This window comes from Biomphalaria glabrata, chromosome 7 (genome assembly GCF_947242115.1).
Source record: "Biomphalaria glabrata chromosome 7, xgBioGlab47.1, whole genome shotgun sequence".
NCBI lineage: Eukaryota > Metazoa > Mollusca > Gastropoda > Planorbidae > Biomphalaria > Biomphalaria glabrata.
Window position 1 is genome coordinate 1,752,971 of NC_074717.1, and position 26,817 is coordinate 1,779,787.

A 26,817-nucleotide genomic window follows, 5' to 3' on the forward strand; every position below is an offset into this window, starting at 1 on the left:
TATCATCATCATCAAACTCCATTTGAGTGAGGGCTTGAGGGGCTCAAATCCTCTCTTGCAAAAGCCCTGGACAGAAACCCTGCTGTCCATGTTACCATATAGATCGAGAATTTTGGGTTTCCCAGACCTGTCGAGACGGAGATCAGCAAGTCTGGGGCAGTCAAACAGAATATGAGGCACGGTTTCCTCCTCTTCCCCGCAGCGGGGGAACCGTGAGTCAAAGTTTGGACATAGCCTTGAGACATATGGGCAAACAGGACAGTGGTTTATCCTACACTGTGCTATAATAACACTTTTTATAACAGATAGACTGAAATACTACAAAAGATAAATCAAAGCAACAAATGCCATCAATAATCTGGTTTATATTTTGTTTATTCACAACAAGAAAATATACAAAGACTAAGAAATAATATATGTTTAATGTACACTGATTGTTTAATTTATAAAACCTAAAAGGTGGAATTAAAAATATTATCAACGAAACAATTTGGATAAACTTGGAGCTGGTGGAAATTTACATAAAGCAGGTGGGCGTGATTCCTGTCCATACTGTTCCCGGAAGCTGACATCACCAGGCTGCCAATCCGGGGAGGGAGAGCATGTAGCCTTCAGCCTCTGGAGACAATATTAGTAAACATATTTTAAAATTGCATAGGAATCGATCACTGCACACAACAGTATTCTGCCTCTAAGTTTCTTCTCACTAGATATAGTAGTATTGATTAATTAACTAAGTACATGTATTTTGATTAAGAGTTTTCACTTATTACAAAGCTTACATTAACTGACGCTGTCTGTCTGGTAAAAAGTTTTGAAAAGTTATTTTTTAGACATCCACCTTAGGATCAAGATAAAATTTTGCATAATTATTTCTTTTACCTGACTACCAATTAATTAATTAACTATTGGTAATTCATTGCTTCGATTGGTATTTCGTAAAAAGGGAAAGAAATTGTATTTGATTATAAAGCAGTGGTTCTCAACACACGTTTGTACTGCTCTGAGACCTGGCTGCTCCTCAAACGTCTCCTTAAAAGATGCCTTCGCTCCATAATGGGCATACGCTGGCAAGACTACATTACAAAGAACTAAGTTCTGCTGGAGGCTGGTGTGGACAGTATAGATTAAAAGCACTAATTACAATTTATCTAACGCATAGGAGACGACCACGTGACAAAGGCGATCTTCTTTGGCGAGCTTAAAGGAGGACGGCGTAACAGAGGTGCCCCTTCCTCCCCCCCCCCCCAATGCTATAGTGATCAAATCAGGCGCCATTTTTACCTGACTGGCAAAGAGGAAAGTAGCTAGCAGAAGATGGTCTCTAAAAGAGACAGTTTGAGAGCTCTCACAAAGGCTGCGCGACACAGATTTTGAGACCAAATGAAAAGCCAGCATTGAAGACACGCAGCAGAAGACGAAATGAAAACTTAACTCTTTCTCTCCTAACAGACGATACCAGCGTTGATTCCACCAGAATGTGGTAAAAAATTACGGAGAGAAAGAGTTAAATAGACTGCCGGGGGACAACGGCTTTACTTGCATCAGATAAGGAACACATGTAGGTCGCAACTGCGTACTCATGTGAAACACAACACTAAAACTAAATCTTCGGAATCGAAGACATTGCCCCCCATGTAATGTTCTATGAAAAAGGTCTAGCCCCTGTAGGCCTGTAAAAATGTAAAATTGTTTGCTCAATTCCTGAAAAGAAATCGATTCCAAAGACAAAAGCAGGCTCTGCACTTATTTCGATTTCGATATCAATGATTGTGAAATACAGGTTTCGATACTGCTTTTAGCTGTTGGGATAGAAATATAGTTAGCAGACGCTCAGACATAGAGACAGCGGAAAACAAAAAACAGGGTGAGAGACGGTTTTATAAATTCCAGACATAATATGGCCTTTATTTTATTTAAATATGAAACTCTTTTCGTGGCACCTGGTCAAGTTTACCTGGCCACTTTGGCTTGAGACTGTTAAAGTTTATACAGAAATAAATTCTAATTCAATTCACACATGTCACCTACTTTCACAAATCTTCCGCTGGTGGTTACCAGCTGACCAACGGCTACTAGTGGTACGGGTAGAAACCAAATAACAGCAAACATCCAACCGAATGCCACTTCTCCAGGGCTGTAGTGGTAGCCTTCAAAAGTTGGGGCCTCGTAGCTCATAAGTGAAGTCACCAAGAGGACCAGGGCAGAGTTCAAAGTTCATATTATTATATTGCACACCATTAATTGGAGGTCTGCCACACCTATATATTAACGAACTGGCCAAAATATTCAAACTATAAATAAATCTTATCTTATATAATACAGACGTTACTTCAAAAAAGAAGATGATTACGTCCTACGCGTCATGCATTTAGTCATGCATATTAACCAATGACTTAAATTCTGCCAAGTCACTGGTTTTCCTGGCTAGCTCATGATATTGTTTCCTACCAGTAAAGAATCAACACGAATTTACAACTATTTCCAAGTGAAAAAAGAAATATTGCTTATAAACTTTAAAAACTGGAGATCACATTTTCAAAAAGCGAATTGACAGATCTAAAAGCGTATCATTTTATTCTCTGACGATTTAAATACAAAGACTTATTATAAAAAAACATTAACATGCATGACTAGACTGTCACTCGAAATGCATATGAGTAATCTTTTTTTGAAGTAACGTCTGTAATTAAATAAGATAAGAAGAAGCTTTTTATCTATATCTTATTATACAATAGTCTCACGACTTATCTTATCTTATATAATACAGACGTTACTTCAAAAAAGAAGATGATTATGTCCGACGCGTCATGCATTTAGTCATGCATATTAACCAATGACCTAAATACTGCCAAGTCACTGATTTTCCTGGCTAGCTCAGGCAACCCATTCCATGCTCTAATAGCACTAAGGAAGAAGGAGCATTTGTACAAATTTGTCTTAGCATATGGGACGAGGAGTGTGCCTTTATCTTTGTGTCTTTCAGAGTATTTTATTAAATTTTGTTTTTGTATTTGAAGATTATGGTTCAGTGTTTTATGTATATTTATTTATCCATGAATTGTATTTACAACTTCAAAGGGACTTAATTATTACGCTTTTGTCTGCAGACGTAGTGACTATGATTTTGTTTCTTCATTTCATTGTAAGTGTGGTTAAATTCATGTCCGACCCAACGCTTGCAAGACACATTTTGAACGCCTATAACTTAAGTCTGAATCTTTGGGATCTGCTTCATCGTTAATGAAGAATGTTATTGCTCCGAGCGGTATTGTCATTCATTTTGCCCTCACTGGCACAGAGGAAAGCAGCCTGGCCTCTGAAAGAGACAGCTGAAGAGTTCTTAAGACGGTCGCGGGACACACATTTGAGACCCGAAAGATAAGCCCTTGCCGAAGACAGGCGCAGTAAATTAAGATATAGCTGAAAAAGACTCCATGCGATCAACGGCTTTGTCTGCGTTAGGCTTGGCAAAATATGCAGGGCACAAGTGCAGTCATCCTTAACCTTTGGAATCGAAAACGAGGCCGCGTTGTCATCCCAATCTCGTTTTTGATTCTGATGTTAAATTCCTAACAGGGGTGAAGAAACCATGACGCGAAGAAGCCTGGCCCACGTCTAACAGGGGCCCCACAGAAGCCATTGAATGAGAGCCGTTTATTTGTTATAAGACGTTGTTACTGAATGGAGGGTATAGAACATTTAGTTGTGCAATTAGGTACATTAATAAGAAATCGCGTTTTGTAAATGTATCGACATACAAAAGATGACTTGATTGATTGATTGAATTACTCCACTCAAACTTGGTTTGGGAGGGCGCCATTATACTATTGAGTTCGAGCCAGTTAGCTTATTTTGTCACTAATACCGAAAGATAATATAAGATTATTATGGCCATTGGATTTCTTAGTTTCAACGAGACGTTAACAAGGTAAAAAGAGATCTTATTATGTCTAAGGATTATCTACACTTGAAAATGAAGGGGCGATGGCTGAGTGGTAAAACGCTTGGCTTTCAAACCGAGGGTTCCCATGCTCAAATCCTGCTGAAAACTGGGAATTTTAATTTCGGGGAATCTCTAGGGCGCCCCTGGGTTTCTGATATTAGTTGGGAAAAAGAAAAGGCGGTTAGTCGTTTTGCGGGTCAAATGACACCCTCGTTAACTGTAGATCATTTGAAACAGGTGACCTTTATATCAGCAGCCCCATAGATCGCAAGGTCTGAAAGAGGAAACTTTACTTACTCTTGAAAATATAAATAAAAAAATCTGTATGAGAATGCTGGGCAGGGGAATATGGCACATACTCTTGTACATAAGTACTTTTTTAAAAAAGGGGATGTTCTAAAGGGAAGAACTCCACATTTACAACCTCACTTCTCAGTACTGTTTAGATTTATTTCTCTTTTTCGACATCAAAAAAAATTAATTAATTACCACTATTTAATCAATTATTTGAGTAATTTTTCGATTTATTCATGATCTGTTAAGGGCTAGGAATAATAGTGCAAAGTTTCAACTTGATCAGAGAATGGCAAGTCGGATAATTAACGTGTACAAAATTTGTACCAGAGAGACAGACAGACAGACAGACAGAAGTGAAATGAGAATTGTCATAAAGAGAAGTCCTAAAGTACGTTTCACCTAGGCGTTACAGGTCATGAGATGCAACAGCTATAAGGCGGGTGGAACAAGGACCAAGAGAGATAACTCACAAAAAGTAAAAACGGAGTTACGTATCGCCAGAGTATATTGAAGATGTAAGGAGGTCTCCTCGATGTCATGAGTTCTATGTCATCCATAAATCTTTCAGCACCTGAGAAGAGAAAAAAACAATGAATACTCAAACAATAAAATATGCATTGTTGAGGATAGTATTGTGTGTTTTCAAGGTAAGGGAGCGTTAATTTTTGGGGGCATAGAATGATAAAATTACGAGATAGTATGATACTCGAGTCAGGGCCGGTCCTAGCGATTGTGGGGCCTAATCTGGGTGAGAATAAGAATTATGTGGGAAAATTAAGATCTTTAAATTTTATTCATTCTTTACTAAGAACGAAATTGCGATCAAATTAACTTTACGAACCTTGCAGAATATGGCATATTTATATAAAAGTAAATAAAGTATAGTACTTCCGATTAAGGTGAAAATTCGTCCGATTATTACATTTTATTACATGAAAGCGGACAATGCCTTTTTTTCTTTTATCGCGCATTGGATTGACAATTTCCGCAATAAATGACGCCCACAAATGACAATTTAGTCTATTTTTCATGAGATTTTTATGAGTTTTCAGGAGATTTTAATAAATTCAGGAGATTTCCAAGAATTTTTCGTATATATTTTGCAATTTAATAATTACATCTAGAATTAGCGCGGGGCCTATGAAAGCGCGGGGCCCACTGCGACCGCATCGGTTGCAGTGGCCTAAGACCGGCCCTGACGCGAGTGATAAGGAGAGTAACACGTGACTAACACAAAGGCCACGTGATTGTTCCCCCTTATAAATGTTAGGCGCTATTCATGTCTGGTAGCTTTGTTAAAGGATCTGAGTTCTAGGATTAAGCATCAAGGCCTCCTTGCAGGCCCCTTATGCCATAACAATGTTCGCCTCCTTCAATCGAGACCATTCATTATAGAAAGGCCTAATCACTGACCTGTGACGTCTCAACCTGTGGGCAGTGGAGACCATAGCTCGCTGCCACGTCACAGGTCTATACGACGTGGAAAACGAGCGATGGGTCTCCACTGCCCACTGGTAGCGATGTTACATTTCAATGCTCAGAGGGTCTCAAATGAAGTGAGAATTTTGGGAAAGACCAACCAGAGACGCGAGAGAGTTAAGACGTGTAATTTCAGTGACTAGATTTTGTTTAAAATATTTCATTTTGTTACTACCAAATCTATAACTAAGTTGAATCTGTATATATTATTTTAAAAAAAAATAAAGTTCCTATATAAGTAACAATAGATAATAGTTTCTGAGACTTGCAAGGGTGTCATGTGGCCAGCACAATGACCAACCGCCTTTACTTTCCCCGACATTAGTTGGGTAGGCACCCATTAGAGCTGGGCGAACTCAGAGGCGCCCCAAGATCCCGAAATTCTAAATCTCAGTCTTCACCGAGATTCGAACCCGGGACCTTCGGTTCGGAAGTCATGCGCTTTACCGCCCAACCACCGCGCCTCCGCATATATTATAAATCAAAGTGATATTAAGCTTTTGTTTCATGAACGTAGTTTGTTGAAGTTTTTCTAAGTTAGTTTATTTTAAATATAATACGGCTACATCGGTTTAGTTGTAGTAGCTGGTTTGGTACTGCGAACCAAGCGGTGTTGACGGTCTCTGACTTGCAGCACTTCTGGCTGGCCCAGCAACCCATTCCATGCTCTAATAGCACTAGGTAAGAAGGAGTATTTGTACAAATTTGTCCTAGCATATGGGACGAGGAGTGTGCCTCTATCTTTGTGTCTTTCAGAGTATTTTATTAAATTTTGTTCTTGTATTTGAAGATTATGGTTCAGTGTTTTATGTATAATTGCTACTTTACTTTTGAGTCTTCTGTCCTGAAGGTCTTCTAAACTTAGTGATTTTACTAAAGGTGTTACTCTAGTCAAATGTGAATATTCGTTTGTTATGAATCTCACCGCTCTATTTTGTGTATGTTCCAGTTGTTAATGTTTTCTTGAGTTGGTAGGCAATAAACAGCTGTCTGTGTATTTTATCTTAACTTATAAAAACTTGAAATGACTTGGATAATTCTTCGTAATTCATACTAAATATAACTTTTATTACAATATAGATAAAATCAACTGAAATGAAAATAAATATAGTAAACTTAAGTGATATTATAAAATAATATCAAATGGTAATCTAACTCACTACAATAACACGTCTTTTCAGTCTGGCGTTCTGGAGTCGTCTGTCGTGCCCAAGACAGCAGACGACAATGCTGCTTATCTTGTAATTCACAACCAACTGTTAACCTCTTCCCACCGTTACCATGGAAACACACACACACGCACCCCAAAACACCAAGGGCCGAGCATTAACAAATATTCATTCATTAAAGTGAACATCTGTGTTAGTAAGTCTATAGGCACAGTGACAGTTAGGCATTTACTTCGTTTAGTGTCCAGGAAACATAGCCCTCAATATTTATCCGCGGACTCAAGACCCATTCACACCTCCAACCATGTGCCTCCGCGGAGTATTATGCGCCTCGACCAGTTGGTTCATTGTTCTCCATTCAGACATATTGAATATGTTCTCACCCAAGCCTGTGGGTTTTAGCATAGGGGCGCCCTGCTTTTTAGACTTGAATATCTACAAAAGATACAATGTTTAGATACAAGAGCTTACCGTAGATCCAGGCCACTATAATACACTCCAGCAGACCGACTGCTATGGCAGCGAAGGCGGCGACGTACCAGTCTACAAGTTGGAATAAGTACATACCACCCTGAAACAAATGATCAGATCCGACTGAAGTTTTATTGATATTTTTGTTGATATTTTATTATTGATATTTTATTGATATATTTTTGATACTTTTTATATATTTTTTGATGCAATATTGATATTTTAATTGATATTTTATTTATGTTGTATTGATATTTTATTGATATACATTTTATATTTTATTGATATATATATGTTATAAAAATTATATGCTGTATCGGTTGTCGTTCTTATGTTTACATGTGCTTGTAGCTCGTCCGTGAGAATGTGTTCACGAAATGTGTGTTGTGTGGTCATTCAGTGTATTAAAGCCATACTATACAGACATGGTTCTCGACTCTGTTATCATTATGTTCATAACAATATATTAATATTTTATTGATATTTTATTGATATACTTTTTATATTTTAATGATATATTATTGATATTTGATTGATCTTACGCGTAAAAATGTATCACTCATTCTTTTCTCCAGCAACTCTTTTGTCTCTTTCCTTTTTTTTTCCTATATTCTTTATTCTGTCTCTCTCTCTCTCCTCGCTCTCTCTCTCTCGCTCTCTTTCTCTCTCTCTCTTGCTCTCTCTCGCTCTCTCTCTCTCTCGCTCTCTCTCTCCTCGCTCTCTCTCTCTCTCTCTCGCTCTCGCTCGCTCTCTCTCTCTCTCTCGCTCTCTCTCTCTCTCACGCTCTCGCTGTCTCTCTCTCGCTCTCTTTCTCTCTCTCTCTCGCTCTCTCTCTCTCTCGCTCTCTCTCTCTCTCGCTCTCTCTCTCTCGCTCTCTCTCTCTCACTCTCTCTCTCTCTCTCTCTCTCTCGCTCTCTCTCCTCGCTCTCTCTCTCTCGCTCTCTCTCGCTCTCTCTCTCTCGCTCTCTCCTCGCTCTCTCTCTCTCTCCTCGCTCTCTCTCTCTCCTTGCTCTCTCCCTCTCTCGCTCTCTCTCTCTCGCTCTCTCTCTCCTCGCTCTCTCTCTCTCTCCTCGCTCTCTCTCTCTCTCTCTCTCTCTCAAATAAACGATTACATTTTATACAAATAATAAAACTAGATTAAAATTTCTTTTTATTCAGAGGACACAATACCAAAATAACTATGGACGATGTAGCCTAGATGTAGGGAACGGTCGATTGACGATTTGCCCATAGATACCGTAAACCATCGAAAATAAGGATTGTTATTGTCTATTCTTCTATTGCTGTGTGTGTGTTTGCGGGGGTCGCGGAAGAGTGGGGGGTTGTAAAAAGGGGTCGCCGATCATAAAAGGTTGAGAACCGCTGGTCTAATGAACTGTTTACGATGTCTAATACCGGACATTGCTTGCTTAAAGATTAAAGTATGTAAAAAAAAAAAGCTGAAAAGTGTGTGGTGAAGGGTCCATCAATAGGAGGATGCTTAAAAAGTGAAATCAAAATGGGCCAAATTGTGTGTGTGTAGGTTGTGTGTTATATTTTAAAAACGTTTGACTTATTCTGTTCATTTTTATTTTTTTTTGGTTCATTTATTTCACTGAAAACTTTTCTAGCTTTCAAAAGAGAGAAAAAAGTTCAGCGCCACACTCGAAGAGCAATACAAGAGGAAATTATTATAGTTCACATCTGCCAATTGAACTTTCCTCCAGGCCAATCCCAGGTATTAGCATAGAGATTGTTTCCTCATATGCGGTGGCTTTTCTTAGCGTCAGGACTTAGATCTCATCAAATTTGACCTTAGAAATATACATATTTAAATAACGAGGGTAATATCTTCATGTCCAACGATCAACGAAGTTTTCAGAATAGTCTGTGACTACCAAGACCCAGCTATAAAGTTTTCAGAATAGACTGTGACTACCAAGACCCAGCTATAAAGTTTTCAGAATAGTCTATGAATACCAGGACCCAGCTATAAAGTTTTCAGAATAGTCTGTGACTACCAAGACCCAGCTATAAAGTTTTCAGAATAGTCTGTGTCTACCAAGACCCAGATATGACGTGATTTCAAAGCTACCAGTATACTAAATCCTTAATACTGTTAGTTAATATGGAATATAAGACAATGAGCCTAATGATTGAACAAAAATATAAGAACACATACTCTCGATGCGAAAGGGAGGCCAATCAAAAATTGCACTGAGCTGTAAATTATTTTCACAGTTACGTCCCATTTTTGCACAAAGTCTGGCCAGATGTCTTGAAGGCTCGTGAGGACAACTTCAACAAACACAAACTGTAACCAAAAATAAATACAAAATGTAAACTTTATATATGATGCTATTTCTATTCAATTATGTAACACAATCATGCCGCATAAGTAACTAGCCGTTGTAAAATGGAAGATTCTGCCTTGAAATTTCAGGCGGAAGAAAAAAAAAGAAAGTAGAGACCTGCCTTTAAAACATCAATGATTAGCTAGGCCTAGTGTAACGTGATGTAAGCGTCAAGGTTACCTGGGACTATTTTTTTTAATAGCTTTTATTTAGCGCAACTTTCATGCTTATAGCTTGCTCAGAGCGCTATGGTCCAATCTCCTTTGTGGACCGACGGGAGGAGGGTGTATCTGGAAGAAGCTTTTCCGTGCAGCATTTAGATGTGATGTTTCAGTCGAGTCGGGTGTCGAACATCGAGCCCCCTATTTAGGTAGCTAAGCCAAGTTCAAGCGTATTTAGCCTCTCGGCCACACAGTTCAAAATAATTCGAAAGTTTATCAGACTTTGACTTCTAGTACCTTTGAGTTTCTACACTAAGTGAATAATTCAAAGGGAAGAGAATTTACTATTTTCAATGATTCCTGAAATAATAAATTACCTACGTCAGGGTCCATTTAGTTCAAAATTTTCAAGTTTTTATTTTAGTTCTACTTTTATGAATTTATTATTTAATTTTCAATTATATAGTGCATGATTGCATGATCTGTAGCATGTTCAAAATCGTTTCTTGACTTGTACTAATAGATTCTATTTCAGCGAATAGATAGGAATGTCAAGCGTAGCATCAGATGGAACTACATTGAAGCACTGGCAAAAGAAGCAGAAGAAGCAGCCCTTCAGATCAGTACCAAATGACCTGCACTCAGTCATCAAAAAGTTATCTGGAAAATTTGCCATGTCAGAGAGACCAGTAAAGGACAAAACTGGTGACGTGATAACAGTTGAAGAAGGACAAAAGAAGAGATGGATAGAGCATTTCCAGGAGCTTCTTATCAGAACTACTCCTGCAAACCCACCAGAGATACCGCCAGCTACAAGAGACCTATCCATCAAGTGCAGTGCACCCACCAAGGAAGAGATTCGCAGCGCAATCAAGCAATTGAAGATCTGCAAGTCTGCAGGACCTGACAGCATCCCAGTTGAACCACTAAAGGCAGACATTGATACCAGCGTGAAGTTACTCTACCCACTCTTCTGCAAGATGTTGGAAAAAAAAAGTGCCACCAGAGTGGAAGGAGGGCTACCTCATCAAACTCCTAAAGAAAGGTGATCTTAGTTCCTGCTCCAACTATCGAGGGATAACACTACTGTCCATTCCAGGCAAAGTGTTTAACCGCATTCTGCTAAACCGAATGAAAGTTGCTGTAGATCCACATCTCCGTAACCAACAAGCCGGCTTTCGAAAGGAGAGATCATGCACAGATCAGATAGCAACACTACGCATAATTTTGGAACTGTCCATGGAATGGAACTCCAATCTCTCTAAGTCAGTTTTATAGACTATGACAAGGCGTTTGACAGTGCAGACAGACAGACCTTCTGGAGACTTTTGAGACACTATGGAGTGGAGCAGATGGGCAAGACATGGGGACAGTTGGAGAGACTGCCCAGAAACGAGATGCCTGGATGAAGCTGGTTGCTGGCCTCAGAAGGGACCACAGGCATAGCTGAGATGAGACTTAAAGATTGTTTCGTAAAAGCGGGTGTAGTATTTGCTTCGTATAAACAAAGAACTTCGGGATATAATTCGATATTAGGTCATCAGAATTATTATTATTATGGCTTTTATATAGCGCTTATAGAATGCTCAGAGCGCTTTTGGTCCAATCTCGTGGACCACATCAGTGGGGTGGAGGGGGTATCTAGGAGTTGGTTTTCCGCTCTACAACTCTGCCCGAGTCGAACCTCGAGCCCCCTTCTAGGTAAGCTAAGCCAAGTTCAATCGCACTTGGCCTCTCGACCACGCTTCCCAATTAGTTTATGAAAATATATAGACCCATAATGAATTCACCATCAGATTTCATTGTTACCGCCCTTGCTTAGGGGAAGACACGATTGCGTAAAGCTATTATCAGAATTATGTTATAAATGAAATCGGATAATCATACAACTATTGTAAAAACAGATACATATCCTACAATGCTAGAAATAATAAAAAAATCTTCTATTATCTTATAAAATACAGACGTTAATTCAAAAAACAAGATGATTACGTCCTACGCATGTCCCTATGTCAATCTTTTCATGCAAATTAAGCAATGACTTAAACTCTACCAAGTCATTGGTTTTCTTGTCTGACTCAGGCAACCCATTCCATGCTCTAGAAGCACTTGGAAGGATGGAGATTTGTATAAATATACCCTCCGATGCCGATCATAGTGTCTTTCTGAATATTTCATTTGTTTTTGTATTTGAAGATTATGGTTCAGTGTTTTATGCATAATATTTCTATCTATCCTGAAGGCTGTCTAAATTTAGTGATTTTATAACTAAAGGTGTTACTTTCGTCAAATGGGAATAAATATGGTAGATAAACATAGAGCTAAGTTAAATATAGGCTAGATAAACATTGAGTTAAGTTAAATATAGGCTAGATAAACATAGAACTAAGTAAAATATAGGCTAGATAAACATAGAGCTAAGTTAAATATAGGCTAGATAAACATAGATCTAAGTTAAATATAGGCTAAAAAAAACAAAAACTCACATAAATATAGGCTAGATAAACATAGAACTAAGTAAACTCACATACGTATGGGGTTACTGGAGTCGATTTTGGGTAAAAAATCGATTTTTCAATTTTGGTGTAATTAAATAGGTGGACATGTATTATATAAACTGGCACCAAAAATTTTCTAAAAAATAGCATTTTTTATTGAAAAAAAGCATTTTAATGATGCATGGTGAACACTATTTTCCATGTTTTTCTTAATACAAATTCACTGTTTTTGAGTGAATGCATTTTTTTGTGACCCCCCCCTGTAACATATTTCTAAAATCTCTAGAACTAATAGAGATAAATGTGTCAAATTTGGTACACATATTCAGAGATAAATAATACAGAGAATCAGCTAGTTTTAATGACTTTAGCTGAAGAAGTTTTTAATATATGATCTTTTGGGAAAAAAAATGTGGATGCATTGTACAGGAAAAAAAATCACCCTTTTTTAAAAAATCATAAAATGCACAATACTAAGGGAAAATGTATAAAATCTAGCTAGCTCCTTCAAGCCACCTTTTTACTTTAAGGTGTAAGTATTTTTAGCTTTGAAATTTATCTATTTTGAAAAATTTTAGAATTTTCCTATATGAACTAATTTTTTTTTATTTTCAAGATGGCCGCCATTACCATGGCAACCCATCAAACATTAGACAACATTCAATATATATTTTTTTTTTATTGAGTTGTCATATGATATAATATAACAAAAGTTATTAAATTAAAGCAAAAATAAAAAAAAAAAATTTCGCACTCCAGTAACCCCTTTTAATTAAAATATAGGCTAGATAAACATAGAAACATGCTAGATAAAGGTAAGATGGCATAAAATTGATTGTATCACCTGCGAGTCCAAGGCAACAGTAAACAACATCAGAAAGAAAAGCACCCCCCAGAGTTGAGGTACGGGGAGATACGCCACTGCTTCAGGGTAGACAACAAAGGCTAGACCTGGACCTAAGGGGGATAATGTACATTTAACACTTAATGAAGGAGATCTGTAACCAAACACTTAAAATAGCAAAGTTATTGCAAGTCAAACAAAGTAGGCGGCCTTCTTATACCAGGCAACACATGAACAGAACAGAAAGCAAGACGCAAAACACATGTTTAAAACAAAAACATGATCACAGCACGAGCGGAACACACTAGCACAATACACCAGCACCTAATGCAAACAGAACACATAACCAGAACACATGAGCAGCTAATACAAGCAGAACACATAACCAGAACACATGAGTAGCTAATACAAGAAAAACACATAAACAGAACACATGAGCAGCTAATACAAGAAGAACACATAAACAGAACACATGAGCAGCTAATACAAGCAGAACACATAAACAGAACACATGAGCAGCTTATACAAGAAGAACACAAACAGAACACACGAGCAGATCACATGAGCACAACGCATGAACACAAAACACCAGCAGATTACATAAATACATATCGCGTGCAGAACACATGAACACAACACACGAGCAGATCAGTCTAATTCCAATAGAAAAAAAAAGTATAACAGAACACACATATTTCATCACACAACATTGAGGCTACCTGTTGCAGAAAAATTCGCCACTGGCACATTCAAGTTGTAAGCCATATGTCCCAGCACCGTGAAAATGGCAAATCCAGCAAAGACACTTGTACCTTCACATAGAAAGGTCAGAATCACCGAGTCCCTGTATCAAACAATAATGACAAGTTGATTGAGGATACAACTCAATAACAGCAAATCATCATCATTATCTTTCCCTTGATTTTCCTCGTAGGCGGGCGCTGTAACTGTGTAACCAAATTCTTCCACTTTTCAGCATCTGTTCTTAGCAGGATATCAAGAGAGAGGCCGATTCCATTCTTTCGCATTCACATTTGACTAGAGTAACACCTTTAGTTAAATCACTAAATTTAGAAAACCTTCAGGACAGAAGACGCAAAAGTAAAGTAGCAATTCTACATAAAACACTGAACCATAATCTTCAAATACAAAAACAAAATTTAATAAAATACTCAGAAAGACACAAAGATAAAGGTATATTCCTTGTCCCATATGCTAGGACAAATTTGTACAAATACTCCTTCTTCCCTAGTGCTATTAGAGCATGGAATGGGTTGCCTGAGCTAGCCAGGAAACCCAGTGACTTGGCAGAATTTGTCATTGGTTAATATGCATGACTGAATGCATGACGCGTAGGACGTAATCATCTTCTTTTTTGAAGTAAACTCTGTATTATATAAGATAAGATAAGAATACACTTTCACATTTAATTAGAGGAGAACAAGCGAGTTTCTTACAGCCAAGAAAAAGGATAACTGTTTTCAAATCAGATAACAATTGAAACAGGGGCCAAGCTATGAATTTCCCATCATTTGGGGGTCCTGGGGGCTTGAACTCTTTGGTGGCCCCTGCATTTTGCGTAATATTCAATATTTAATGTAAAAAATACTCATTTGGGGGCCCCCTTTAAGTGGGAGCCCAGGGGGGATTTTCAAATTCTCCCCCCCCCTCCTTCCCCACACCCTATCTACGCCACTGAATTAAACGATATAAGGAAATGACCAGCCCTAATTATCTCACCTCATACAATTGTTTTGAAACTTGTTGTAACTGGCCATAGTGACCAGCCCGCCCCAGATGGGGCCTAGAGAGTAAAACACTTGAAGACTTGCCTCTAGCCAGGTCTGCACTTGCATCAGCTTGCTAAAAATAACAAAAATATGTTGTAGTCTTCTGCATTGCTAAAAACAGACATTGTCTTCAAATTTTGTCTCAAATTTAAAACGTCTATTTAGTATTTAAGAAATTCCTTTTTGTTTTTAATTTGTAAATATTATTATTGTAAGATAGAAGACGATCAATATGGCCTTGACCTCGTGACACTTTAAAAAATTAAAAGAAATTAAACAATAAAATATTTAAAAAAAACTATAAAAAAAAAAAAAAAAAGCTTACATAAGGGAAAGAACCACACAATTACTGCACCATGCGATAAACACTGCAGTATTAATCTTCCTTTTCAGTGGGAAACGAAATGGGCTAATTACCCCCTATTTAATGAACTAAATGATTAAATGATTCATGTGTTGTCATCAACATCGAATAATCGCGCAAAGTTTCAACTTGATCCGAGGATGAGAAGTGCCAGATAGACAGAGTCCCTTGTATTTAGCAATAATGACAAGTTGATTAAGGATGCAACGCAATGATTAAATATAAGCTTTGTAAAAAATGAAAAAAAAAAACGAAAGGGATGGAAATGGTGCCTAGATTTTTTCAAAGTTAAGTCTTTATTTTTTTTTAAATGACTCTAGGGCTGTGGTGTCTATACAAACTTGCACAATAATGTGTCTTTTACTCCCACACTGCACAATGGTTCAAAAAGGTCAATGGCCAAATACCTGAAATCTGGACTAATGTAAAAAAGGACACCGTCCATCGCTCCAGGTAGCGTGGATCCCTTGATGATCAGAACCGTGATCAAAATGTAGGGTAAGGTCGCTGTGACATACACAACCTTAAGAGAAGATGTAAAAATGTTACATTATGTAAAAAAACTTTGATCCAATTTATTGTAACTTAAAGAATAAAGTAAAACTTTCCTTTCATATCTTGTGATATATAAGGCAGATAATGTTAAGGTCAACTGTTTCTTTGGCCATTTCTTTGGCCAACGGTTAACGGATATAGTGGCGCCCTAAAAGTACAGAAATTCAAAATTCTCGTCTTCACTGAGATTCGAACCAATGACCCAAGGTACGGAATCCAAGTACTTAACCACTCAGCCAACTTAGGAGTCACCTTGATTTATATTACCAAGAAAAAGTAGCGACCATCAGCATGGCTTGGCTTGGAAGGGGGGCTCGAGGTTCGACACCCGACTCGGGCAGAGTTGTGTTTAATGAGCACTTAAAGGCAGCACGGAAAACCTAATCCCAGATACCCCCCGCCCCCCAGTGGTCTACAAATGCGATTAGACCAAAGCGCTCTCAGCATGCTATAAGCATGAAAGTAGCCCTATAAAGCCATAATTTGTTTATTTATTTATTTACTATCTTCAGAAGCCAGATTTAATCCTTTAGTTAGCATGCCCTGAACATAACATGTACACACTATCAAATATACATCGCTTATGTAATCACGCTCCTGACAGCTATTGTCTGCTACATTGAAAGATTCCAGTTTAATATAGGCCATATTTGCAGAGCTGTTAGAGAAAAGTCCTAGCTTGGCACCAAAAGTCTATAAGTCTAACAGCTCAACTGCTGTCCTGATATTGTTAAAAACATAAGTTAAATGTCACTTGACCTAGAGGCGCCAATGTTTTATCAACAAATCGTCTTTTCAAAGGGTACTGGGAAATTATATTGAAGGAATTAAATTATTGAATTTCCATTATTTTTTTAATCCTTATCATCACCATTTTCATTTGTTCCTTGACTTTCGTTATAGGGGTGTTGTTATAGTTCGCGTAACCCTAATTCCTCAACGCTTCCCGGTCAACTGTTCCTAGCAGAATACCACGAGAGTCTGCAAACCAAACTCTAAGTTTAACCCCGAGTCTCAGCCCCCTCCCCATTCGGACAAGGTGGCGGAAAAAGCGAACCCGCCGCTCATTTCAGGCTGGTAAAAGGGAGCTTTTGTTCACTTTTGCTGGCCTTAGTGTTCCAAGTGCGACGCACAACAGTACTAGACAATTTCAGATGGTACATTCTATTACTTTACCCAGCAATCTTTTTTTCATATTTTGGACGACCCTTTCCTTGTGCCTTGTATTTTATCTTATCTTATATAATACAGACGTTACTTCAAAAAAGAAGATGATTACGTCCTACGCGTCATGCATTTAGTCATGCATATTAACAAAGAACTTAAATTCTGCCAAGTCACTGGTTTTCCTGGCTAGCTCATGCCACCCATTCCATGCTCTACAAGTACTAGGGAAGAAGAAGTATTTGTACACATTTGTACCCTGAAGGATGATTTTTTGACACTGAGTGATGTCTTATAATATTACCTATATAATAATATATATTATAATATAATATAAGCTTTCGCCTCTTAGTGTGTTTAAATAAAGAACAATGACCTGTATAACAAAAATTATTAGTCAAAGTAAAAATACGTCGTAAAGTACTGAACACAAAAGGCATCCGATTGGGTCTTACCTTGCCGACAGATTTAACTCCCTTGATGAGACACAGAAATACCAAAAGGCATGAGACAAACAAGGCCAAGGTCGTATGCCATGGGAGACCACCAAGATCTGCTAGGGATGTTGAGAGTTCAAGGACATTGTTCCTGGCGGGGTTGAAAAAAAAAGAAAATCAATAAAGTGTTACTTTATTTTTTTAATAGTAAGCACATGTCAATGAGTAAAGGTATATTCGTGTGTATATTAATATATATTAATTTAATACTGCAATATATGCAATATATGTATTCTGTGGCGTTTTTTAGGGTCGGTGTCACCCGGTGAGGTTTGTTCCAGGTGTCACCCCCTCCCCTTCCGGTCAACTTTGCTTTACCACCCGAAAAATTCCCAACAAAAACTGTCGTTTGGTTGTCCATGTTGTTGAACCATTGTTTTTGGAGTATGTGTGTGTGTGTGTGTGTGTGTTTCTATGGTGACGGTGGGAAGAGGTGAGCTATGCAATGTGAATGATGCAAGATAAGAGGCGTTGTCGTCAGCCGCCTTCAGAAAATGTGTTTAAAAAGTTTAGTTATGTTAGTTCAGAATTTTAAATTCTTCCCTTTGTTTCCAAATTCAGTCAAAAATATCGATTTAATCTTTGTAACATTGATTGTAGATAATCATCAACAAAAACACTACAATTCCTTGCTATAGAGCAGTGATGCCACAAATACGGCCCGCGGTCCACATCCGGACCGCGATGTGGTTTCATCCGGCCCGCCGAAACGTCGGTAAGTGTAGAAAATCCCTCCTTTTAAAAAAAAATAAAAAAATATGAAAATGTATCTTAACCTAAGTTAGGGGTCTTACAGCCCTTACTTTATCTCTAACGGATTGGTACCACGACATTTAAAATTTGTAGAATTATGAAATGGGAGAGCCGAAGAAACTAAAAGTGGACTCTGAATGCAGAATCTACCAGGAAAAGTGAACGGATCTTTACTTTTTTATGGAACATAATAATAAACCAACATATTTGTTTTGCAAAGTGTGTCTGTTATAGAGCACAGCAACATATAAACGCATAACAAAACATTCTTAGTTTGAGCTGCAATTAAAGATTATTGAACTACGCCTGAAGGATCGATGGGAATATTTACCAACGTGAGACAAGAAAATGAGTCGTTGGTAAATCTATCAACAATGTTGATTAAATTTTAAGTAGAGTAATGAAGCCAGTTTCCGACGCGTAAAAAAAAAACAAAAAAAAAGATACACTTCTGTGTTCTGATATCCTATTAATTAATGAAGGTACCAGATCCACACGTTTTTAATTAACTTGTTTAGGGTCAATTTCGTTTTGTTGTGTACATTTTCGGCCATGTGGCCCGCAACACGAGTGTCGGAAATTAAAATGGCCCGCAGGTCGAATTAGGCTGGGCATCACTGCTATGAGTGTGTTAATTATCCAAGATAGAAGTATTGTTCCCCAATGGTGGAGTAAGGTTTACGCCATTTTGGTAACATTTCAACCAGAATTGTTTGTTGCACTGTCAATTTTTTAAAAGTTATCTACTCTTGCATTTTTCCCACTTGGTTGTTACCCCTTATTTGTAGAATATATGTGTAGTTCTTTCCACAAACCCCGCACTGTCTAAAACGCAACTGTCTGTGGTATTAAACAAGTAACTATGTTGATGAATAGTTTTAAAAAAGGGAGAAACTCTACATTTACAAATATATCTCTCAATAATGTAGATTTTTTTCCCTTTTTCGATATCAAACAAAACAATTAATTACCAATAATTAATTGACTATTTGGTTAATGTTTAAAACGCTTCATGTTTTGTTTGGTACAATAAATAATTGTGTCAATTTTCAACATGATATGAGAAAGGGTGTCGGAGAAAAAACGTATACATTTACAATTATCAAAGGGAACAGAATCCCATATATTTAGACATATCTATTAATACTGAAGGATTAATTTCCCTTTTTGGTATGAAACAAAATAATTAATTACTATTAATTCATTTACCAATTTGTTTAATTCTTTTTAATGATTTATGTTTTGTTAGGTACAATAATTAATTATATAAAGTTTTAGCTTGATCCAATGGGCATGAGGGAAATAACGTATACAAATTTTGTACCAGACAGACAGACAGACAGACAAACAGACAGAGTTGATACAAGGTTTATCAAACGTAGCTAAGTTTATGCATACTTTTTTTAAAGTAGTTCTACCTACACCCAGAATTCCTCGCTCGCTGGCTTCAGCCCAGTGGTCACTACAGTACCATTCACGATAGCCATGTTTAGGTACTCTCTCCCAGACACGTTGGCGTAGTCAGACTGAGCGTCACCGGAACCGTTACTGACGTATGACTGGATGCGAAACCCGTGCGGTATGCAAGCTGGGGTGTTCCACTCCTGACTGCACTGCGTCCACGGCAGCGGGGACCTGAAAGAGTGAACGAGATAGATGCTGACCCAGGAGATGAGGACTACGTAGTACCAGGAACTGATGAAGCCGGCAATGATCTGACCGACGCCTATCCCTGGTGAGTAAAAATGTGAACATGTTGCTAGTCTAGGAGTTTTTAATGGTTACAATATTACGTTTATTTATGTTTATGTTTAACACCAACAACAATAATAATATGTATAAAAATAATAATAATGAAAATAACAACAACAACAACAATAACAACACCAACAATCCAAAAAGAAAAAAAAAGTATACTTTAAAAATAAACTTTAAAAAGGGGAAAACTGCACATATACTGCAATATATCTCAATGCAGTAAGATTTATTTCCTTTTTTCTGTATCACCTAAGACTAATTAATTAAAACATTGTTTGTTGTTTTTTTTTAATTCATATTTTTTTAGGGACGATGAATAATTCTGCAAAGTTTCAACTTGATACGAGAAGTGGGAGAAATAACATGTACAAAGTTTGTAACAAACAGACAGAGAGATAGACAGACAGACAGACAGACGTAGAGAACTTTTATAAGCTTTGTAACAAACAAAACTTAAAAAAAAAAAGCTTATCTAAAGGTAAGAAATATTATCAATAATGTACAAGTTATTTCCCTTATTCAATGTCAAACAAAATTATTAATTATTAATAATTAATTGACTTATTGGGCAATTTGTTTATTGTTTCAGGGTTTGATAGGTACAATTAAAAAAATGTTTAAAGTATCAACTTGATGGAAGAAATACATATTTAGCCATGTCTGTCAATATTGAAGGATTTGTTTACCTTGTTCGTATCACACAAAATTATAAATTACCAGTAATTAATTGACTTATCGGTTACTTTCACCTAATTGATTCATGTCTTGTCTATGCCAATGAATAATTTGCGAAGTTTCAACTTGATCCGAAAATGAGTCTGGGAGACATAACTTGTACATACGACAGACAGACAAACAGACAGGGTGAGTTAATAAAAAAAAAAGAATAGCAATCGCAATAACAGCAACAACAGAAGAAAGAAAAAACAATATTAGCAAATAGAACAACATAGAACTTTTTTTTTTCCAAAAATATTTATAAGCTGTCACATTTCAAGTTGTGAGAAGCGTGGTCGAGAGGCTAAGTACGCTTGAACTAGGCTTGGTTTGGCTACCTATGAAGGGGGCTCGAGGTTAACTGAGCGCCTAACGACAGCACGGAAAACCTTCTGGTCCACTAATGAGATTAAAACATAGCGCTCTAAGCATGCTATAAGCATGGAAGGGTCTATATAAAAGCCATAATTTATTTATTTACTATCTTAAGAGGCAGGATGTAATGCTTTAGTTAGCAAGCCCAGAACATAACATGTACACACTATCAAATATACATTCGCTTATGTACATTTTTTTGAACCATTGAAAGAATTTTGCTAGCGAATAAGAGAAATAAAAAATGGACGTCATTTATGTTTGATTTCAAAAGTTCCGGATGTTCCTTCAGAGATGCAAATTACTACGTCCTACCCAAACGTCTTGGGGGAACTGCAGGGAACTGCAGGGAGCGGCAGCGGGCAGCTTTTGAAACTGGCGAATCACAGTGCACACATTACACACAGCACACGGCCAATGTGTCTCTGTTAGCGCAAGCTTTACCCACGAGTTCATTTACAAGTCCAAATAGTCGTGAAATTAATTTGTCTCGCGTCTCGAGTCAAACCATGGTTCTCACTATTACACACTAACAGGGGCTTCAATGTATGTATAGAAATACTACTGAGGTTTTTCACGAGAAAACTAAACAATGTCAAGGACTTCAAGACTGAAAATTAAAAAGGAAGGTAGCAATAACTCATAATACAATGAAGTTCCGAAACAAAATCTATAGTTCGTTCATCGTGGTTCGATGATGACCACTTTTGTAATCCAGGGGGCTGAGGGCTTTGCACTGGGGTTTTATGCCTCCTCATGTGGCTGGTGAGTCCGGAATGTTCTGCTGCACACTGGGCAGGTTATTCCAGCTGGAGCTGGTGTCATTGGCCTTGCTTTTCTTCTCTGGCGCTTTTCTTCTGCCATCGCTGTTCTCTTTTCCTTAGCAACCTGTGAGCCAGTTTTCACAGCGCGACGCCATGATGCTCTGTCATGTGCCTCTGTCTTCCAGGTGGCTGGGTCTATGCTGAGCACCTTTAGAGAAGCTTTGTGGGTATTCCTGAAGAGTTTTCTTTGTTCGCCTTGCGAGCGCTTTCCTTCGTTTTGGGATGCGGCGGTCATCCATTCTGCTGACGTGTCCTACCCATCGCAGCTGGAACTGCATCAGGATAGTATGGATGCTTTGCAGGTCTGCTCAGTATGGAACTTCGGTATCTGGTATTTTTTCTTGCCATTTGACATTCAGTATTCTTCATGTGGAAGTGGTTCAGTTTATTTGCATGTTTTCTGTACACTGTCCACGTAACAGTTGCAGTAACACATAAAACAATGCATCAAATAAATCCGAAACAAAACCTAATTAAATACTGAAACCCTAAGCCTAAAGCACATTTCTTGTTCATTATGCTAGGACGAATACATACAGGTGCTCCTTCTTCTCTAGGGCAATTTGAGCTCATAACCTGTTGCCCGAATCAACCAGGAAAACCAATGATTAGTTAAGTCTCTAATATAACATGCATGACTAGATTTAACACAGGGATACGCGTAGTAGGTAATTATCTTCTCTTTTGTCTGTAATTTATAAGATAAGATAAGATAAGATAAGATAAGAAGCTAAATTGAACTTGGCTGTTGCCAACTAGCTAGAAAAGAATTAAGCTCTAGCTTTAAATACATCCCAGTGCGTGACATATGATCTTCGTATCAAATATACATTTTTTAAACTGCTAATTGGTTGCCCCATTTATGTTTTTTTTAAATAAGTTTGAAGCCACAGAGCGAAAGTCTAATGCTTACTCCAGGTTGAAATTATCGTACGCAGTAAACGGAAGAGCTTAGACAATGGGAAGCTTCAATCAGTTCTAAGAATGGGCCCCAAACGTGAATCCTCTACTTTAAAAAAAACACACAAAAAACATAGCTTACAAACGCATTCTTTATATTGTACGCCGGATACACCAACAATGATTACTGTTTGAATATATCCGCCATGTATGAAAATCTTATGTATAGGATTTTTAAAAACTTCGTAATAGAACTATATATTCCAATCAACTGGTTAACTTAACCTATAGTTGCCAAGTTATCAACATAAGAGTTATGTGAATGGACACTTATGAAGGTGACATGAATTCATAATATCAAAATACAGTCATGAAACAAGCAAAAGAAAAAAAGATTACTTTTTTTTTAAAAAAAAAAGGTTATCTAAAGGAAAGAACCGCTTTGTTTGATGCAATTTATCTGAAAATGGCAGAGTTTATTCCCTTTCTGCCATTTAAAAGAAAATTAATTAATTAGTATTAATTGATTTTTTTAATTGGTTAATTTTTAGATTGATTCGTGTATTGCAGGGGTTCTCAACCTGTGGGTCGCGACCCCCTTGGGGACGAATTGCCAGGAGTTGCCTAAGACCATCGAAAATAAGGATTGTTATTGTCTATTCTTCTATTGCTGTATGTGTGTGTGTGTGTGCGGGGGTCGCAGAAGAGTGGGGGATTGTAAAAAGGGGTCGCCGAGCATAAAAGGTTGAGAACCGCTGGTGTATTGTCATCCACTAGGTATAATTATGCTAAATTTTATCTTGAATGGATAGTGGATGAAAAAAACTTGTCAAACATAATATGGAGATTAAATCCATATACACATCCACATCTCTCATCAAGTAGCAGTTTATCCACTTATTTCAATATCAAACAAAATCTGTAATCGCCAATAATCAATTAACTAGAGGTTTAGTTGTTGGTTTTTTTTGTATCGATTCGTGTTTTTTCAGATACAATAAATAATTGCGCAAAGTTTCAACTTGATATGAGATAGGAAAATGGGAGAAAACTATGTTCAAACATTTTACAAGACAGACAGACAGACAGACAGAGTTTATATAAGCTTGGTATAAAAAATCTGAAGCATTTACCAATGCAAGTATTGTACGTTCATACAACTTTTATCAATGTTTTGTTTTTTTTTGTTTTGTTTCGTTTTTGTTTTTGTTTTACCTTTAAAGAGCGGACAAATACTCCATATGTGATAGACACCTCTGGACATGAACTGACCCATGGCCACCTCCATGAAGTACAAAGGGAGACCACACAAGACCAGGCACACAAAGTATGGGATCAGGAAGGCACCTGCAGGACAGAAGGTAACAATTAAAATGTGAATATCATTTTCTCATAACACTTCTATAAGTGATCGATGACTTTTTAAAAAGTTTTCTGACGATATTCACTTCACCATTATGTTAGGATGTGTGTGTCTGTAGGTGTGTGTGTGTGTGTCTATAGGTATGTGTGTGTGTGTGTTTGTAGGTGTGTGTGTAAGTAGGTGTAGGTGTGTGTGTGTCTGTAGGTGTGTGTCTGTAGGTGTGTGTGTTTGTAGGTGTGTGTGTGTGTCTGTAGGTGTGTGTGTACCTATAGGTGTGTGTGTGTCAGTAAGTGTGTATGTGTTTGTAGGTGTGTGTGTGTCTGTAGGTGTGTGTGTGCCTATAGGTGTGTGTGTGTCAGTAAGTGTGTGTGTGTTTGTAGGTGTGTGTGTCTGTAGGTGTGTGTGTGTCTATAGCTGTGTGTGTGTCTGTAGGTGTGTGTGTTTGTAGTTGTGTAGGTGTGTCTGCAGGGGTGTGTGTGTGTTTGTAGGTGTGTGTGTGTTTGAAGGTGTGTGTGTTTGTAGGTGTGTGTGTGTCTTTAGGTGTGTGTGTCTATAGGTGTGTGTGTTTGTAGGAGTGTCTGTGTGTGTTTGTCTAGAGAAATTTCAGAATGATGTAATAGCAATGTAGTAAAGTAAATGTAATGGCTGCCTGCTCGCTTTACTGTCCACAGTCCATTGCGGGATGCTTAGACCAGGAAGTAGACTCGGAAGAAACTTCTGAAGCATGTAAAAAAACAATAACATACAAACAGACGTTGCGTGCTATAAGGGCTGATGATGTAAAGTTCATCTATTTCTATAGCCAACGTTTAACGAGGGTGTCATGTGGCCAGCACAACGACCAACGGCTTCCATGATAATCGCGAAGTTCAAAATCCAAGCCTCCACCGAGGATTCGAACCGTGAACCCTCGGCTCTCTGAATAAGTTGTTTTCCATAATCTGAGATAATATTTTTAGAGAACGATCGAATAGTTTATATTTAAATTGTAAATATGCTTGGATTGAAAAAGGGGGGGGGGGGCGCTGATGGAATAGGAAGCACATGAGGAGAGAGGATTGGGGTAGCAGATCAATGCAACCAGCCATAAGAATCATAGATTATACCATATATTTAAAATCATGTTTTAAAAGTGCATGACACCAACAGTTTATGTTCGATTAGTTATTTGGAGCCAGATCACAACCTTGCAAGAGATATTATAGCTGTCAAAGATGAACAGTATCCATGCCATAGCGATCAGGTCTTAACTACCATGGGCTGAACATTTAGTTCATATGTCTGGAAACCTCCTCCCTAAACGACATTTTAAGGAGAGCAGTTTGTTGGAAAGCGCTCTCTAGAGCAACGGTTCTCAACCTTTTAAGTTCGGCGTCCCCCTTATTACAATCCCCACTCTGCGGCAACCCCCATCCACACAGCAATAGAAGAATAGACAAAAACAATCCATATTTTGGATGGTCGACCCCTGGCAAATTGTCATTCGACCCCTAAGGGGGTCGCGACCCACAGGTTGAGAACCCCTGCTCTAGAGGGTCAGCACAAGCGATATAAAGACACTGTCACGTGGTCCCTCAAAGAGATTTAAATCCAAAACTTTGAAACGATAACTCTTGCTAGCTCCTCGTGGCGTGAAGCCACAAATGTCGGTGTTTCAAACTACAAGACAAGAATGACAGCAGAGAACGAAGATCATTTCTTTAAAAAGCTTTAAAATCAAAGCATGCAATTTTGTAACATACCAAACCTACCCGTGCCTTGTTTGAGGCAAGCTTTTCCTAGCGAAGATCGGACCCCATAACCATCTTCGAGTTCAAAGTAAATGAGGTTGTTATCATCTTCGACCACAAAGGTGGAGCTATTATTTTTAGAGCAAGTATACATCTCGTTTCGATATTGACAGGTATCATACATTAGTTAGTCAATAGTTTGAACTGTTTTCTTAGCCCAAATTATAAGCGAAAGCACAATTGGTAGAATTTTTTCTGGATATATGAAGATTTTTTTTCAATATTTTAGTTCACAAAATAACGCAGTGAATTAATCTCAAATTGGTTGTTAATAAAATCTGACGTTTGGTATAACAGGGTAAACCTCTACTACGTTTTGAGATCCAACCTTTCGCAAAGTGTTGTTGTTTTTACATGCACAAGTCCGTTTAATAAATTCTCATTTCAGACCTTGCGATCTATAGGGCAGATGATATTAAGGTCATCAGTTTCTCTGGCAAATGGTTAACGAGCAGAGTGTGATGTAGCCAGCACAACGACCAACCGCCTTTACTTCTTTACTTTCCCATACTAAAATCAGGTACCCATTAGAGTTGGGTGGAGACAGGTGCGCCATGAAAATCCCAGTCTTCACCGAGATTCGAAGCCAAGTGCTTAACCACTGAAACACCGCACCCCCAGGCCATTGAATAGTGTACTAACATAACATTAGACTTAGACAATGAGGTAGATAACTCTTAATCTCAGAAAGTAAGGGTAAATAACTGTAGTCTTTCAATAGTGACAGCAGAGAACTCTTTACACCAGAGCAATAAGAATATATTGTTAT

The 26,817-nt window shown here is 37.8% G+C and overlaps 1 protein-coding gene across 1 annotated transcript in view; it reads right to left on the reverse strand.

Moving 5' to 3' along the window:
- Positions 1–354: 354 nt before the first annotated feature.
- The window catches only part of LOC106061809 (sodium- and chloride-dependent glycine transporter 1-like), a 27,323-nt gene continuing 860 nt past the window's right edge, over positions 355–26,817 (reverse strand). Inside the window, exons 2-13 of the mRNA XM_056036097.1 lie at positions 24,111–24,242; positions 19,744–20,053; positions 17,527–17,659; positions 15,760–15,875; positions 14,939–15,061; positions 13,918–14,042; positions 13,199–13,311; positions 9,524–9,655; positions 7,363–7,462; positions 4,712–4,814; positions 2,032–2,197; positions 355–618 (exon numbers count right to left, since the gene is read on the reverse strand). Coding sequence (XP_055892072.1) covers positions 478–618; positions 2,032–2,197; positions 4,712–4,814; positions 7,363–7,462; positions 9,524–9,655; positions 13,199–13,311; positions 13,918–14,042; positions 14,939–15,061; positions 15,760–15,875; positions 17,527–17,659; positions 19,744–20,053; positions 24,111–24,242 — 1,694 coding nt within the window. The 3' untranslated portion in view covers positions 355–477. The remainder of the gene's footprint in view (positions 619–2,031; positions 2,198–4,711; positions 4,815–7,362; positions 7,463–9,523; positions 9,656–13,198; positions 13,312–13,917; positions 14,043–14,938; positions 15,062–15,759; positions 15,876–17,526; positions 17,660–19,743; positions 20,054–24,110; positions 24,243–26,817) is intronic.